This window comes from Hippocampus guttulatus, chromosome 1, assembly GCF_054856545.1.
Source record: "Hippocampus guttulatus isolate MCC_2025c chromosome 1, RoL_Hgut_1.0, whole genome shotgun sequence".
NCBI lineage: Eukaryota > Metazoa > Chordata > Actinopteri > Syngnathiformes > Syngnathidae > Hippocampus > Hippocampus guttulatus.
The window spans coordinates 1,199,888-1,217,086 of NC_141261.1; the positions used below are offsets into that span (position 1 = coordinate 1,199,888).

General features: G+C 43.5%; 2 protein-coding genes across 5 annotated transcripts in view; one reads left to right on the forward strand and one right to left on the reverse strand.

The window, feature by feature from the left end:
• The first annotated feature begins 649 nt into the window (after window positions 1-649).
• Window positions 650-4,451, forward strand: orc4 (origin recognition complex, subunit 4). Of its 3 annotated transcripts, none has more exons than XM_086126539.1 (13): window positions 650-696; window positions 1,229-1,306; window positions 1,389-1,465; window positions 1,539-1,782; window positions 1,850-1,935; window positions 2,748-2,796; window positions 2,871-3,022; window positions 3,215-3,388; window positions 3,465-3,551; window positions 3,670-3,778; window positions 3,877-3,972; window positions 4,041-4,108; window positions 4,178-4,451. In XM_086126539.1, the coding sequence occupies exons 4-13, from the start codon at window positions 1,701-1,703 to the stop codon at window positions 4,358-4,360; spliced, it is 1,086 nt and encodes a 361-aa protein (XP_085982665.1). In that variant the 5' UTR covers window positions 650-696; window positions 1,229-1,306; window positions 1,389-1,465; window positions 1,539-1,700; the 3' UTR covers window positions 4,361-4,451. The 3 variants fall into 3 exon arrangements, with proteins under 3 accessions (XP_085982665.1, XP_085982551.1, XP_085982582.1); XM_086126425.1 differs by having other exon boundaries at window positions 670-1,306; window positions 1,539-1,629; window positions 1,707-1,782; XM_086126456.1 differs by having other exon boundaries at window positions 670-1,306; window positions 1,539-1,629; window positions 1,707-1,782; window positions 3,269-3,388.
• Window positions 4,452-4,720: 269 nt separating this feature from the next.
• Window positions 4,721-17,199, reverse strand: part of LOC147209963 (activin receptor type-2A-like) — a 38,503-nt gene continuing 26,024 nt past the window's right edge. The window contains exons 5-12 of one of the 2 annotated variants that reach the window (XM_086126233.1): window positions 17,051-17,074; window positions 13,237-13,380; window positions 12,700-12,843; window positions 10,981-11,126; window positions 10,417-10,531; window positions 10,069-10,207; window positions 9,853-9,983; window positions 4,721-8,955 (exon numbers count right to left, since the gene is read on the reverse strand). In XM_086126233.1, coding sequence (XP_085982359.1) covers window positions 8,761-8,955; window positions 9,853-9,983; window positions 10,069-10,207; window positions 10,417-10,531; window positions 10,981-11,126; window positions 12,700-12,843; window positions 13,237-13,380; window positions 17,051-17,074 — 1,038 coding nt within the window. In that variant the 3' untranslated portion in view covers window positions 4,721-8,760. The remainder of the gene's footprint in view (window positions 8,956-9,852; window positions 9,984-10,068; window positions 10,208-10,416; window positions 10,532-10,980; window positions 11,127-12,699; window positions 12,844-13,236; window positions 13,381-17,050; window positions 17,075-17,199) is intronic. The other variant, XM_086126312.1, reaches the window with a different exon arrangement.

Below are 17,199 nucleotides of genomic sequence, written 5' to 3' on the forward strand. Positions count from 1 at the left end.
CCAAGGGCCACAAGGGTAGCCCGTGGGCCTGTTCTAAAAATAGCTCACCAGTGATGGCACTTTGTGAATGTTGTAAAAGTGAACATTTCAAAAGGTGAATACTGGCAGAGATTGATAAAAAATCAAATAAAGCACTGCAAAGCAATCTGTTTCTTAATTATTGAGAGAAATATTTATTATGTTATTAATAACATTATTGATAGTGTTTAGTGCGTATTTATTTCAGAAGTGTGTGTCAGTTAAACTGGTAATGCTCCTGCACATTCATCGGTACCCAAGAAGGAGCACTCGTTTCAAAAAGGTTGGTGACCCCGGGTCTAGTATGGTTAATTTACGCCATCGTGTGGACATAATGGAGAACCACAAGTGCTGTTGGTTTCTTCCCCCATTCTAATCGAAAGCGTTTATTCACAGCCCTCTCGTGGGGACATGAAGGGGAACTAGATGTACAGATAGTCCTAACGAAACGTGCCAAAAGAACAGAATTCCCGATTATTTTGTGATAATCCTGAGAAATACTGCTCGTATATAATTTTTTAAAAAAACGCTTATGGTACAATTTTGATTTTTGTGATATTACTGTGCATGTTTATGTGGGCGGGAAGATGTCAGAGGGATTCGTAGCCAATCAGCGACGACCACAGCGGAACTGCAGTAAAAAGCCGGAAATACATAGACGTGTCTTATCCCGCGAAGGTTTGTTTTCCGATTTTGCGAGGTAGAGTCACGATATTTGGGTATGGTTGGGTTCAGACGTTATTTTAACAACGTGAATATATCAACATCGTGCGAGTAAATTTAGTTTGGATAAACATGTTTGCGATCGAGCCCAAAATACGTTTGCAAAAAGGTGCTTGTTCATAATTTTGAACTGGCGTAATAAGACATCTGTCAATCTATGTCGGGTTATGGTCAAAGCAATTCATGTATAATCGACCATCGACCTGGTTCACTTCTCGAGACAAAGTGGTTTTGCGTGAACTTCTGTGATCAAATCGCAATTAATTGCAACTGAACAACGAGAAATGGTGGGAAGTAACGAAATACTTGGTCGCTGTGTTAGATGTTAAAGATATGTGTACTTGAATATTTCAATAGTTCATGCGTGTGTCTGTCAGGGTATATTTGAAATGTCTCATTGCATGCAAGTTTCTGTTAATCTGTCTTTCTCATCCTCAAAATGCACGCCTTTTCTCTTGTCTATTAAATCATTATTCCCTTGATATAGTCTTTCCAGAGTGGCGTGATCATGAGTAAACAAAAGGCCAAAGGTGCTTCGAAGCCAATCGGAGAATGTATCTCACAGGTCTGCTGACTTTCTTTCGAGTAAGGTTTCTCATTTATAACAAGAGTGACTGACACTCCTCAATGTGTGTTTGCAATATCAGCTTCAGAAGTGTCTGAGGGAGCGACTTTGCCACAATCGGATCCCCAGCCGGCTTGAGGCATCAGAGGCCCAACACAAGTACATTTCAACTTGCTCTCTCTCTCTGGAGTGTTGTTTGTCGCATCTCCCTGAATTCATGTTTTCATTTCAGGCACTTACTGGGCTTGCTCCAGCGAACGGCCAACAACGGGGAAAGTAACTCTGTGCTCATCATCGGTCCCAGGGGATCAGGGAAAACTGCGGTGAGATCACATAGGAACTGCTCCCGTGCTTCTTTCATCTCAGCGTGGTGCACTGGTGGTGTGCTTTTTGTATGCAGCTCCTCAAGTGTGTGTTAAGAGATCTGCTGCAGGAAAAGGAAGTGCAGAAAAACCTCCTGCAGGTCCATCTCAACGGTGGGTCACCGCTTCACTCTTCTTTGCTCCAGTCCAAGTTCAACACATCTTTTGTCTTTTTGCGCAGGCCTCTTGCAGACTGATGACCGAATAGCCCTAAAAGAAATAACACGCCAACTCAACCTGGAAAATGTTGTTGGCGACAAAGTGTTTGTGAGTGTCAGCTCAATTCCCTGAAAAAGTGAATGCAATTTAACAATGTAATATTCTTTTGAGATTATTTACTTACTCAAGACTACTTTCTGTTGAGGGTTTTTTTTTTTAAATGTGAGAATGCTACAGCCATCACACACATATTTACCATTTCGCAACAAAAGTGAATACACCACTCACATTCATGTTAATATTTTTTTAGACGGTATCTTTTCATGGGGCAATACTGGAGAAATGACACTTTGCTACAATGTGAAGTCGTCATTGTAGAGCTGATTCGACTGTAAACTTAATTAGTTTAAAATAACTCGACACAAATTAATGTCTGAGCCGCGAGGAAACAAAAGTGAGCATACCACTAATTGAAAATGTTCAATTTTTGCACTTTTGCTGGCTACTGACTTTCTTCCAGGAAGAAACTGTGTTATAACTTTATTTTGTAACTGTAGACGTACTATGCACGGGCGATAATTACTTCCGCCCTCTGCTGCTTGATGCCAAATCACCACACAAATATCACGGTGGCAAAAGACGTCATGTTCTCTACCACCGTGGTTTGAATGTATAATTGTCAGTTTAAAAAATAGGTTGCATGAGGGTAAAAAAAAAAAAAGTTGAAATTCAGATATATTTAACACGATCATTGTGGGAATTTGAGAAAATACCTTTCACACACCCGATGATGGAGGTTTGCTTCCCAGTCTTTCCCTTGAGAAATTAGTGGCTCTTGTTTGAGGGCATTCTGAAATGCTCCGTGGTTCCACTGTGTGCTGGTGATGGATGGATGGTGACGTGAATGTGATCGGTTTCAGGGGAGCTTTGCGGAGAACTTGGTCTTCTTGCTGGAGGCGCTGAAGAAAGGTCAGATCACAACACGCAGATAAATCTGCGGCATTGTTTCCCCCTTTGCTGGTTTGACACGAGTTTGTGCTTAGGCGACCGCAGCACCACGCGACCAGTCTTGTTCGTCTTGGATGAGTTTGACCTGTTCGCTCACCACAAGAACCAAACTCTGCTTTACAACTTGTTGGATGTGTCTCAGTCGGCCCAGGCGCCAGTTGCTGTGGTCGGGCTCACCTGCAGGCTGGTCGGTTATCCTCCTGTCAAGTTCACATCATTATTTGAACTCGATTGTGTCTTTATTGTTTCTGATTCAGACATCTGGCAAAGTTGATGTAAAAAATGGGGGTGTTCATGAGTCATTCCATTAAATCGGCGCCATTTACAGTAGGTTCCCAGGGAATGTAAAATCAGTGGAGGTTTTTGCGCCGGTTGTCAGGATGTCCTGGAGTTGCTGGAGAAGCGGGTGAAATCGCGGTTTTCCCATCGTCAGATCCACCTGCTGAGCACTCTGACCTTCGCTCAATACCTGGAGCGAGTCGCATCCCAGCTCAGCCTGCCCGACGACTTCCCCGACAGGGAATTCGCGCTCGACTGGAACAGCAGCGTGCGGGTAAGGCAAACAAACGTTGGCGCCGTCAAACAGCACTAGAGTCTTATAACTGTTTGTTCTCATATTTTATCACCAGAGATTTTGTGAAGACAAATCAGTGGAGGGGATTTTACAGAGGCATTTTAACTCCAGTAAAGACTTCCGCTCTTTGCACATGCTACTGGTGAGGGAATGATCATCACTCAAGCTAGAAAACCTTTGCCATTTGTTTCTCCAAAACGAATGAGTGAATATTGACTCCATGTCACAAAGTTGAACCCGATTTGTATTTTCCCTCCCAGATGTTGTGTTTAAGTCGCATCTCTACCGTAAATCCAACCATCAAACCTGCCGACATACTGGAAGCCGGCAGACTGCGTTTCAGCGATGCAAAGTCCAATATGCTTCATGGTAAATAAAACATGACAGAACGGCATCATTCAGGGATGGAGTTGGATGGTCGGACCCTTCAGTTCACATCGGCCGCTGCATATCCTGCTTTCCTTCAGGTCTGTCGATCCTCGAGCTGTGCCTGGTCATCGCCATGAAGCACCTCAATGACGTCTACGAAGGAGAGCCATTCAACTTCCAGATGGTTCACAACGGTACGGGCGATTAACATGCCAACGGACATGATCAGTTTGCTTCTTTTCTGACCCCTTTTCATTTTCAGAATTTAAAAAGTTCCTCCAGAGGAAGTCCAGTTCCGTGTACAACTTTGAACAGCCTGTTGTCATGAAGGTGGCCGCAAACGCTCAAGCTCCTTTAACCCGCAGGCATTGTCACCAGCGGCTTTCTTGCTTCCCGCAGGCCTTTGAGCATCTGCAGCAGCTGGAGTTGATCCGACCCGTTGACGGCTCTTGCGCCAAAACGCAGCATGAATACCAGTTGATGAACCTGGCGCTGGACAGCAGTCAAATCGTAGAGGCCCTGCACAAGTATCCTCAATGCCCCACAGATATCAAACAGTGGGGCATGTCTGCCTTCGGTTAGGGTTCAAATCCTCACCATGTAAGAGAGAATGTGTCATTTTATCGTTGTACTGTTGTCTTTCTCAAAGAATAAAGCTAATCTTTTGATGACAGTCTGAGGTTTTAATGTAAGGGGCATTGCTGAACGACGCTCACCCGCACTCGTTAAATAATCCGTGCCAAAATGCAGCAACATTCTTTTACAAGTAAGTGTAATTCTTAAACTTTTTTTTAAAACAGAAAATACCTCCTCAGGTTGTGTCAGTGTACCTTGTGTATTTGAATGTCGCATACCCAATCTGTATTTTTGGCTCTGCAGAAAGAGATGTGAAGTGTCACAAAACTTAAACGTGTGTGCATGCAGGGAAAGAAAAGCCAAGTGTCAATTCTCACAATCTAGAAACATTTATTTACATCACATGGATCACTTAAACGGATTAAAAACCTCCACCGGCTAACACCAGTTACAGCGCTGATCACAGATCAGGTTCATCTTTTGCGGGATGAGTCCAGAGTTGCTGATGGCTTTCATCTCTTTTGTCACCGACATGAAAATACACACATATTCCATCGTGTATCTATCTTCGAAGACCAGTGACCCAAAAGGAAAAGAACCTTCCTTCTGTGTTCTCCCCATGAGAAGCTGTATGTCTTTGATCAGCGCTGCATTTTAGAGAACCTCAAGAATAGTGGGGTCAGAAACTTGTAGTGTTTTTTTCTGTTTGTTTTCCTTTTTTTTTTAAAAGAAACTTCTGACCTCGCAACCAAACGATCACAGTCGTGGTAATGAGGTCATTGGAGATCAACGCTTCCTCTTGAATTCTTAACAACAGCAGGGACAAGAAGGAAGTTGAGGCGGTGGAATGGAACACCAGGAGCAAATGATTTCATGATCACATCGAGAGTATTGCAAATGTCAGGGGAACTGCTCGGGTTCCCTGAGCAACACCACTTTTAAGTGCTTTCTGGGGAAAATCTGCAAAATACTCCAATGAGCCTCTAGCTTACACAAAGCTCAATTGTGGTGGACAGTTGAAACCAAAACACAAGAAATACAAATGAATGTTCTGTATAGGAAACCGATTTTTCACACACACACACTTATAAAGATTCAGCTCGTAGTATATACTTGATTTAATACGTTCGCATGTCTGTACAGGTCCTCGGCTGTTTTCAATAGAAGGGCAACAAGACACAAATGATTCACTGGTATTCAGAAGCACAGAAATGCCGCTGGCCTGGAGGAAGTCAGGATCGAAAGGGTAAAGCTTCTCGCTGGGAAAATCCATTCATACACCTTTAAATATTCCTATTGAACACCGAGACCACGGCGGAGCCACGAGTCGAGCCGATTTTCCAAGATTGTCTCCCATGACCTCATTTGGAAACGCATTAAGTGCTTCATGAAGACAACTGAAGTGCTTCTTTCTGTGGTTTGAACGAATGAGCAACCCGCTGATTTTGGTTTCGTCAGGAGGCGTATGAATGAACCTGTAACAGTTGGACCGTTTTCTACCAAAACAGCACAATCACAGGATGATCAGCTGAAAGCGCAGCCCGACTTAGATGCGCGGGCCACGCCTGATCTGTCAAAGTACACCAAACCAGAGTCCAGGAGTCTCAACAACATTCATTCATTTGCGGTCTTAGTACGGAGACGAAAGAGTCAGGAGCAGTTTGCATCTTTTCTTAAAAGAATGAACTGAAGTCCTTCCTGAATTACAAGTAAGGATACCCCAACCCATTTCCCGCAAAACGACAAGCTGAACTCATGCCAACTCTTAGTGGTTTGAGTTGCAGCCGAGTTTGGAGCCCCATAACTTCAGGTCTTTGAGTAAAAAATAAATACCGCACGTCAATATGCAAGGATTAAAATCAAAATTAAATGCTACCCCAAGTTATTTGCGTGCGTACTGAAAGTCACCCTTGCAGCTCAAGTGTTGAGTGGTTTGCGGCTCTGGTTGCATATAACTTGCCAGAACATAGAAAAGCATAGTAGTACTGAATCCCTGAATGGCGTTTTGGGACTGTTTCACTGATGCAGTTTGAAGTCACTGAACAGTCAGACGCTGTTGACAAGATGTGGGTTTAACTACACATTGCAGATCATTTCCCTTTTCTAATGGGAATCTGAATAGCGGGAGCGATTTGAAATTGCAAAGGCTTGATGAAAGGAGAGTTTTCAATTTGGTTTACTTGCCACACCTCCCGCAACCTGAAATCCCTGTGAGTGAGGTAGTGCCAAGCTTTGAGAGGGCAATAAACAAGGAGCCAATCAAGGGGCAGCGACAGCAGAATTAAGAGAAAGGAGAACGTTGCACTGATGCAAAGATCATGCTGCGGTAACAAAGTACATTGATGGCTTTGACTTCCCTCAGGTCTACCGTGCTGCTGAAATAATGTTTCATTCCAAGCTTTGGGTCTGCTTGACTTTAACAGCAGTTCTGAATTACGACGCGAAAACAGACAACAGTCCACAGCTCCGCTCACTTTTAGAACGCCAAACGGTGTCTGCATTCACACATTTCCCCAACTCATCTGCTGATTTTAAAACCGCATCATGTGGAACAAACCCAAAGCTCGAGGAGAGACTGCAGTTTTACCGGCACCGGTGTTTGATGTCCATTAGAGCAAATAAAAAGCTGGAGGAAAAAAGAAAAAAAAACCCTGTTGCCTCTACAACAGCGACAGATGCATCCGTTTGGCCTGACATCTACAAGAGTAACGACTGTACGGTGGAAGAAATGGCACCAGGATGAAAGATGCGCTCCCTCGTCTACTCTCGTTTGATGGCGGCACATACTTGACGCGTTTGGCTCGGAAACGGCATATGACTGGCAGTTTAGTTTGGTGGGAACCCGACCTGGATCGTTACTACTGTGGTGACTTGATTTGACTATGAAAGGTGCAGCGTTAAAAGTCACAACCAGTGCGGAAGCGAGACCTGGTACAACGCCTCGGTCGGCGAGCTCACACCGTAACCTGAATTGAACAAAGAACGGCAGTCTTGTGACTTTACTGTCCAGCATTAGTGTCGAGATGAAGTGAGAAGAAGCACAAGAAGTCACGACCTGACAAACGCTGTTCTGAGAATCGCGAGAGTGACGAGGATGGCTAGCAAAGATTCCTGAGGCGTATAAACAGAGAGCGAAAACCCTTAATAGTAGTCAAATGAGATGTGTGCTATCAAATAAAGAATTGAGCTGGCTCTGCTGAATACATTTCCAAAACGGGGCTGGTACATTTGGAACCTTCCTCAAAACCACACTTGAAATCTGAAACCTCGAAGACAAACAAGGGCTGATTTACTGTGGCATTCAGGCTATTAAAAAACAAATAATAATAATTCAGACAACATTAACAAATTTCCAAATGAAACGGGGGGGGGGGGGGGGGGGGGGACACAAACTTGACGGGGCTGTAAGATTTTGACCGCTTCCTTTTGCTGGAGCAATGCTAACTAATCAACTGCAAGAAAAAAAAAATAATCATGGCTAAACAAAGGGCAAGGTATTCAATTGACAAGCAAAGAAGCGGGAACACTCGCTGATGTGCGGCCATGCCTACCGATAGTCTGCTAACTACATTACCCATGAGCACCAACAAGGGTTATATCGTTTCGATGTAATGAAGCTTGTGAAAGGTGATGAGTGAGCTGTAACTATGAACAGTGAGAGGGACTAATCATGTGTGTCCATCTGAACTGAGGTATACCTGGTTGAAGGAGGTCTATGGTTTTTATCATCGTAATGCTTGAAAAATGGATCGCCCGGCCCATCCCCACCCTATCCCCTTAAAACAAGATAAAATGGATTAACAAGTCGACTGGGTTCATAATACATTATGTACAGCAGCATTACACTATAAACATTCAAAAGCCGTTGCTTATTGGCAGAATGTTAGTCGATACTTCAAAAACAAACAAACAAACAACCAACCCAAAAAATACACGCACAAGAAAACAGCAAAGGTATCAAGAGCCACATGCCCGTATTCTTTTTTTTTTTTTAATGTATTGAGAGTTTGGTGAAATTCTGCAAATTTGCAAGGTCTTTTCTCACTGTTGAAGATCCAGTTGACCCTCTGACGTGTCGTACATAAAACCGTGATCCAGCCGTTTGTCGAGTCTCGCCGTTTCTGCACCGTCACTCGTTTGCTCTGTCATAATTAGCCTAAACGGTTCCAACTGTTCAAATCCTCAGGCACACACGTCGACATGAGGTGGAGATCATTTGATGTGGTGAGGTGGGCGCATGGTATGTCCTGAGCGCGAGTAGCGGCCGGTACTTTACAAAAACTGAAACCGACAACAAAAACGACGACCAAACCAGAATGACAAAAGCTAACGCAACCAACCAACCAGGGTCAGCTGCTCATGCCCCGCATCTGATTCCGATGCTCGTCGGGTAGCGCGTTGGCTGATCATAAGCTGGACTCCTTCGGTGGGAGGTCCACGTTGGTCACCATAGTGACGACGGTGACGATCTCCTCAGGACCGATAATTGGAGCCTGTCGCTGCATTTGGCCAATGCGCTCCTCTACACAGCCAGCGGAGAGTCGGGCCTCGGCCTCGTGGTCCCAGCAGTCTTCAATAGTTTCACAGAGCATGGCTAGACCCTGACGGATGCCAGAAGATCAACATGATTATCGCGGCGAGAAACAATTACTCTATTGGCAAGTGATGGATATTCATCTTTAATCTTTAGAGCTGAAATTAATTTGACCGCACGCAAACATTTCTATGCACATGACCAACTGTTCAGTGTCGTGGTACTTTTTGGACAACTCGCTGTTCTGCAACATGGAGCAGAAGGTTAAAAAAGAAAGATCCACGAATCAATCAAAACATTTCCGAGGACGTTCAATCGGAGCAGGAGAAGCTTATACGTGCTTTTATCTCCAGTAGACTTGATTATTGACATCATCCTATTTGATGGAGATTCGTCAATTCAGCAATTGTTAGATGGGCTGGCACAACTCAAGCGGTAGAATCAGCCAACCCTAAATGTTGCAAGTTTGCTCTTGAGCCTCTGTGACAATGTCACGACATCATTGAGCAAGATCCGGAACCCCGAATTGCTCCCGATGCCGCTTCATCGACAGTTGAATGAAGACAGTGCTTTGAGCTTGCTTTGAACTGTATGACCTGTGAAAGAACATATGTGTGTTGTCTGGGTTTTATGATGTCAAAATGCGATCATGATGATGAAGATGACTGTAAATTCCATCGATTTATTTGTGAATCAAACATCCGTCTTGAATTTTGCCATTACACTTCTTGTTTGAGAAAAGCAAGTGAAAACAATATTAAAACACTGAACAGTGGGACGTGGATTTACAAGTCTAGAGATGGTCAAATTCAGGCCACCTGTAAAGGTAATAGTGCATTTTTGATTCATCCTGAAATTTCAGGCAAAAGCTCAACATCTCAAAATTTGCACGAGAAGTGCATTTTGAAAATAGAGCTACAATTTAAAGGGGAGGGGGGGGGGGGGGGGAGAAAACAGGGCGCACCGTGTGTTTCTGCCAGCAGTCTCGAAGGCAGGGGCGCAACTTCTTATGCACAACCACCTCCTGCATGTCCTCCAGAGACGGATGTTGACCCACCTCTTCCTCAAAGGGCAGCATGTACTCGTCTACTGGGCCTGGTGGCACACGACTCCCCGATTAACGTTGTCATTACGATATTATCACATGATCCAGCAACGGCCGATCAGCGAAGCGGCTCACCATCCGCGGCAGTGCATCGTGAAGAGAGTTCCCACAGGACAAGACCGAAGGCGTACATGTCGATGCGCAGAAAGGAGTCACGCTGGAAGTTAATGGCTCCCTCGAGGACCTCTGGAGCCATGTAACGCCGCGTTCCCACCTTTATGTCCAAAGGAAACACATTTCGAAGGTCAAAAGCACATTACGGATGGCACAATATAATACAATACATGCCGATTTATACAGCGCTTTCACAACAGCGGCAGCTGTAACAAAGCGCTGAACAAAAGAGTTAACAAAGTAAAATAATAAACACAACACAGAACATAAAACGCGGACAGTCTACACAAGGCAGGTGTCTGAGCATACTTGGCCATGTGTGTCTCCTGCTGATTTTCCAGCTTCGAATTTAAGCGCAAGACCAAAGTCAGCGATGCAAGCTGTAAGGTTGTTCTTCAGAAGCACGTTCTTGCTCTTGATGTCCCTGAAACAGAACCACGGAGGTTTAGGATGACAGGAAGCACCAAACAACAACAGCTCTCCAATCTTCTTTTCATTTTCAGTTGCAATAGAAAAAAAAAAAAAAAAAAAAAAAGGTGATTATTTTATTTGGTTTTTAATATCATTAAAAAGTGAATAAAATGATTAAAAAGACTTTTAAAAACGGAATTAATATTTAACTGGTTGTGTTTAGGCAACCTGGGCGACTGAGACATAAACACAAAGTTCCTGCGTGCCATTGCACGGCTGAAAGGAGAATGGAAGTCGCGGTGGTATAAAAAGTGATTTTCCACAAGTCAACATTCGTCTGTGTCTTCCGTGTCCCCAATCAAAAACCACAAAATAATCAATTTGTCATTTTCTGATTTTCAATTGCCAATTGAGCATGGAAAGAAGAAATGCGACACTGATTCAGAGGTCCGGCCGGAGAACCTGTGAGCAACGGAGGGCTTGTGTCCATCTTTATGTCCCGGGATGTCTTCGTGGAGGTAGGCCAGACCTCGGGCAGCCGTCTGAGTGATGTGGCACAGCTCATTCCAGGACACCACATTAGCCTTCAGATAGTCTGTCAGTGAGCCCTGCCAGTGGGAGCCAACTGTCAGTTTTGGCATTCAGGCTTTTGAATCCATCACATCATATCATATCGTGATTTCTTATTTAACTCCCTATTAGCTTCAAATGTCAAATCATCCTTAATTTCTGCAGCAATTTAAACTTCCAGGGAGTGATCATAAAGCAAATTGTCTGCCAAGTTTTTGTTAGATGGACCTGTCACAAGAAATTTGGGGGGGGGGGGGGGATATATTGAATTGATATCACAATAAATGATAGTATCACTGATGCTATGTAATGCCACTGATATTAGGATATTCGAGCATCATACTTCACATTAACCTCTAAAAATGCTTTTGACTTAATTCTCAAAAAATATCCAATTTTAGCAATAAAACGAAGAACAATAAATAGGATATCTTAGATTTATGAAAAATATCAATTTGGAATGAATAGTATCATTAATAGTAACTTGTATTATGCACAGGGTGTACATCTGCTCACTGAAACGGGGATGGCTCTATGCAATTATTTGTGTGATACAGTAATCAATATAGATTGAGTTGAGAGGCATGGTTGCTGGCAATACTGCCCTTACAGTGTCAGCAGTGCAAAAAATAAATTAAAAATCTGGCAAGTAAATTCTGACGTTTCTACACTAATGACCACTAGAGGGCAAACAGCACCTGTTGACGTTCCACTGATCCGTCGGTTTGTCCTGTTTTTTTTAATTTTAATTTTTATAAGACAGTATTATAAGCAGATGACTCAAGATCCCAGAACAAAAACAGCCGTCTTAATGGGAATTGGCCAGACAAAAAAATCAAAAGAAAGGCCGTTTTGCAGGTACAGTACACGTGGTGCTGTAGGAGAGCTGCTATGTGTGAAATTCGACCCTCGCATTCAGACCTACGGTGGCATTAATCAGCTGTCGGGCATCATGAAAAATCCTGGCTCCAGCTGTGCCAAAACAACTGAAGGCCGACGAACATTTCACCATTTTCAAGGCTGTTCTTTCAAACCGGACGAAGGAGTTGTGCAGATCCGAGTTATGAATCCTCTAAAGACCCCTGCTGAGAAAACAATTACAGGGGCTGATTTACGAGCCACTTAACTGTGATGTGCTCCGTCTAGTGCAACCTTGCCAAAAAGTCCTTCAACACAAATGTTTTCCAAGCGATTTCTACTCCAAGTAGAAAGATGAGTGCACTACACTGTGCGCCTATCATTTTTCAGATCAAGAAGGTGGCATTGGTGAAATGATTCAAACTGTTGGGGAAGCTTAGTGTGCTAACAAAGCGCGCTTTCCTACATAGATATAAGACGGTATGATTAGGGATGATGAACTCTGAAAATGTGATGGTTTCCAGAATTTACAACTTTTCTTGACGGGTGTGCATAAGCACGACAATCTGGACACCCACAACATCTTAAGGAAGCAGAACAATCCACTACATCAATGCAATAACATGGCCCCAAAACAACAACAACCTGGAATCGGGCAGGAAATAAAGAGTTAACAGGTGCATCCGCAATATACAGGTCACTAGTCACGTGTTTTGACTTGAATAGGAAAAGAAAGTTTTCCAGGCAGCCTACCTTGTCATGGTAGGTGGTGATGAGCCACAGCTCCAAGTCCAGGTTGTTGTTCCTCTTCTCCACGCCGATGAAGTGGAGGATATTTTCATGCTTCATGCCAATCACGCTGTAAATCTCGTACTCGTTCTGCCACGAAAGCTTGTCCTACAAGATGCAAGATAAGGCTGTTATTCCTGTGACCAAATTACTTGACTAAACTTGGTATTGAACATGACATAGGAGTGGGAGCTCTCAAAGTTGAAAACTTTCCATGGAAATTCATTGGAATAAACGAGGAACATATTTTTGTAAAATCCAAACAAAAAATAAATAAAGTGCACTTCATGCGTGGAGAATTGAAGCTCGACATACAAATAAAACTGGTGGAATGTCATACTGACTCCCATTTTCACCCTTTAAATTTGGAATATGTCCCCATCTTATCAATGACAGGACAATGCTTGTGAACTCCTCATCCATTCTGATTCAAAGTCACTGCTCTCTTGTTCACATTTTGCGATGTCCCACTGACACTCGAATCCATCAAGAGATGAACACCTGAATCGGGAAGATCTTCACGGCCACATATTCGCTCAGAAGCTGGGCCTTCCATACGCATCCAAAGCGTCCCCTGGCCTTCAATTCAATCAGCTGCAGTGGTTTATGTCCCAGGATAGGAGATGGCGGCGAAGGGCCGGGATCCTGCCGGAGAGGGCGAAGCATTAAAATTGTGTTGAATTAGAGCTGGCCCGTCATTGCTTTTAGCCTTGCAATCATGTTCCGCATTCCGACCAGGTCACTATGTAGTAACGCTTGGTTCCACAAGAGGTGATAATGAGCAACAGGCATGGTACTTGGAAGTCGAACAAATGGTAAGATTGGAACCACCTTCATGCATGATGTCTCGTGAGAAGCCTGACAGTATCTAACAAGGCCTCAGGTTCCACAAGCAAAGGATTAACATTGCATCTGTTTGCCGGTCTTTGGACTCGCCTCAAGACTGGAGGCCAAGAAGGCATACTGGTTAAACTCAAAAGTTGAATAGTATTGTTACCACAGTTAAAGGAAGATTTAGTTGTTTTATGTTTGAACATGTTTTTACAATCGTGTGACAAGTGAAAATGTTGCTCATCATCACCTCATGTGGAACCGAGTGTTACGTGAGTTGCGTTGAGTCATTGCACTTATTCCATTCATCTAGTTAACATGTTTTGTTTTTACTTCTCATACTATCAGTGGCTAAATTATTTGTACGGTGCGCTCGTGCGATACATAAGAACTTGGAAATGTTACTTTACCAGCAGTAGTAATCATGAATGGCTTTTTGAGTCTTTTCTTTACATGACTTTCTAACAGAATTGTCTGATGGCACCTGTCCAGTCAAGCGAGACTGTTTGCAATCTTTGTATTGAAAAATTCCGGGCGAAATCTGTATGACGTTTGTTTGTTGTTGTTTTTTTTAAATGGGACTTTTACTTTGTCTTTTGAAGACAAAAGTAGATTGCTTCTGCTCTAATCGAGGAGGAAAATGTCCATTGCCTCCCGATTGGAAATTCGGTAAACGAATAAGATTGAAAACCCACGTGCGGGTGTGCCTGTTCATCACATAAAAACGTCCGTGAAAGCAAAAGACAGCAAGTGTTCCAAATCAAAGACAGGTTAAACACAGCAAGTGATCTGGATTAATCTGATCACTTTCACATGTGACATCATGGAGAGGGCGGGGCTCGGGTTTGTTGGCAAACAGAGGGAGAAACATCGAGCAAGGGCAGGGTTACAACAAGGCATGCTTTTGGGTCACATTTCGCACAGCTAAAAAAGTTGCCCATTGAGGCTGGTTCATGACTGATGGACTCGGATGTTAGTAGATGTGTCGCTGGAAACTTTCCAGACCTCTGCAGTGATGGTATGAGAGAAATGAACAAAGGAATCTTTCTGCCACACCGGCAAGGTTCCTGTTTTTACTTGAACAGAGGGGCTTACGCGATAAGCTGGGGCAAGTTTCAAAACCCGAGGCCGACCGGATCCACTCCATCATTGTGTTCATGCAGTGGAAGTGCAAGCTTGTCAATCCGAGGCTGTTTGAATGGCCAGTTAAGGGCGAGGCTCAGCATACAAATATCACCTCCAGACAAAAGGCTGCGGATATCTCGCATACATAAAGTCTGACAAAACTAAGAAGAAGGAAGAAAACAAACGTCAGGTGTTGTTGAAGGGGAAAGCATTGGTTTACTGTGAAAGCATTTGAAAGATATTCCAGCAATTCTGGTGAGAAACGAAACATCAGGCCAATTCGCAAGTTGAGCAGCTAAGGTCCCATTTCGAAAATACACACGAATGAAATCTGTCACTTAGGCCGTTGTTGACACAGCAATGTTGTATTGGGGGGGCCAAAATGCAGTTTGAAAATGGTGTCAAAGTACTGCAGGCGCATTGTCGAACACAAGGCCGTTGTAACGTCGTAGTGCCGCTCAAGATAAATGAGCTCGATAGCGCTATTCCAGTAGACACGCGCTTCTCCCGCAGCTGAAAATTTCAACTGCAATATATGCGGTGCAAAAAATGGCTTTAGAATGAGAGGAAAGTTCAGTAGCTGTCCAGCAAGTTATGCAAATGACTTTTCAGGGTTACAGTTCAGTATAAACGGAAGTCGTTTCAATAACGTCAGAAGACAAAGAAACAAAAAACTGTTGCTTTTGTCTTTGTGTGTGTGTGTGTGTGTGTAAACATGGCCTGAAAATCTGAATCCATGTTTAGCAAAACCATAGTGCAATGTTATCCATTTTGTTCTGTCTGCCTGTACCATACCGTGCTGATAAAAGCTGAATATCTATTGCGCTTGAGGATGTCTGTCAGGAATAAGAAAAGGTTCAGTGAGAGACAGCCGACTCCTAAACCTTTCAAGATCTAATCATGATTTGGGTCTGCTTCGTGTTAGAAAACCCGATGGCACATCTTTTATTGAGTTGGTCCAGTCTAAAAACAGGCTACAGAAAGACCGTCTCTGCAGAGGGTCAGATTAGGTCTCAGTCAGGAGTCACTGGATCCCCTGCCCACTCAGAGAGCGCCATTGCATCCAGCGGAGGTGCGTAACGCTTAGTCAGCACAAAACAGAAAGCCAGGCACCAACAATCCGCCGCTTCACACCGTCCCTCTCAACAATCAGCCATCTCACAGGCACTAATCGAGTCAGCCTGATATTTCCTTGAATTGGCACTTATACACATTTAGTGCAAGTGCGTGTAACTACTGAAACACTACTCACAAAAGGTGAGGGATATTCGGCTTTCGGGTGACATTTTAGGATTAACCCACAATGCACCAGAGCCTTCGCAACTGTTCAATGTTTCGGTGCTTTTTACACAACCTGCTGTCCTCTAACAAGGCGCTGAATGGCAATAATTCTAAACAGGTGTTTGATTCTCCTCTCCGGTCTCTTCTGCATCACAAACTGCTGATGAGACGATGAGCTCAGTGACCCCTTTATCTCTAAGACCATCCTGGTGCAAACCTTGCAACGATGAGGTACTGTTGATCAATTGTTACGTGTCATCTTGGTTTCATGATGTCGAAAAGCACGATGAAATGAACGATTTAAAATACGCATTGTAACCGAACCGGGACATTTACCGGTCCCTTCATAGAACCAACACCTGTTGTTACGTTACCAATTCAATCCTTGTTCGAGAACAGAAAAGTCTACCCCCACCCAAAAAAAACAAACAAACCTAAAAGATTGAATAGTTGGACATGTGCATTTAAAGGCTTAAAGAATATTGTGCATTTTAGTATCATCCTGAAGTTTCGCCCTGAGCTTTTAGTGAGTCGTGTATTTGGCTTTGCATGTTGACAGAACGGCATTCCGGAAGTTGACATTCAGCTCAGGCTTGGGGTCCTTTTGACAGTGACAAAATGGTGGGGTGGGAGGTGCATATTTGGTTGCTCTGCAATTTCGTGTCAACATGGGAAAGGGCAGCGAACTGGCCATCGGTGGAGCAGATTCAAGCACAAAATGTTACAGAGACATCACATGTAGACATTCTCATGAAAAAGGGGGGGGGGGGGGGACTGGGGGGCTGCATTTGGAGCTGTGGAGTCACCTACTTTCCACCATGCACAATATACTGTATATTTTCAGCAGAAAACACAAAAAGACATTCACGCGTGCAATAAACCCAGGCAGTAAAATACAAATATTTGAAGAAAAAAAAAATACAGACAGAAATGTGCTGGGTATTAAATGAACAAGATGCTGTGGAAAAGTGAAGAGAATTAGAAAATGACAGCCTGGGAAAGAAGTGTAGAATCCATACCGAACCCAAAAGGAAAGGAGAAATTAACAGTGTTTTAACTACAATTGAACTGCTCTTACCTCCACCATAATGTGAAAGGGGTGCTTTATGAAAAAGAACATAAGAAGCAAACAGAGAAATTATTGGTATTTTATGTTCGTTAGAGGATGGAAAGAGATTGACGGTTAGTCGATGATGGAAGGACTTCTTCCTGCCTTTCACACCAACT

Coding starts and splice junctions, on each gene's coding strand:
- orc4 (XM_086126425.1), top strand. CDS start 1,250: ATGAGTAAACAAAAGGCCAAAGGTGCTTCGAAGCCAATCGGAGAATGT. Junction 1,307..1,388: donor TCGGAGAATGTATCTCACAG/GTCTGCTGACTT, acceptor TTGCAATATCAG/CTTCAGAAGTGTCTGAGGGA. Junction 3,973..4,040: donor CTTCCAGATGGTTCACAACG/GTACGGGCGATT, acceptor TTTCATTTTCAG/AATTTAAAAAGTTCCTCCAG.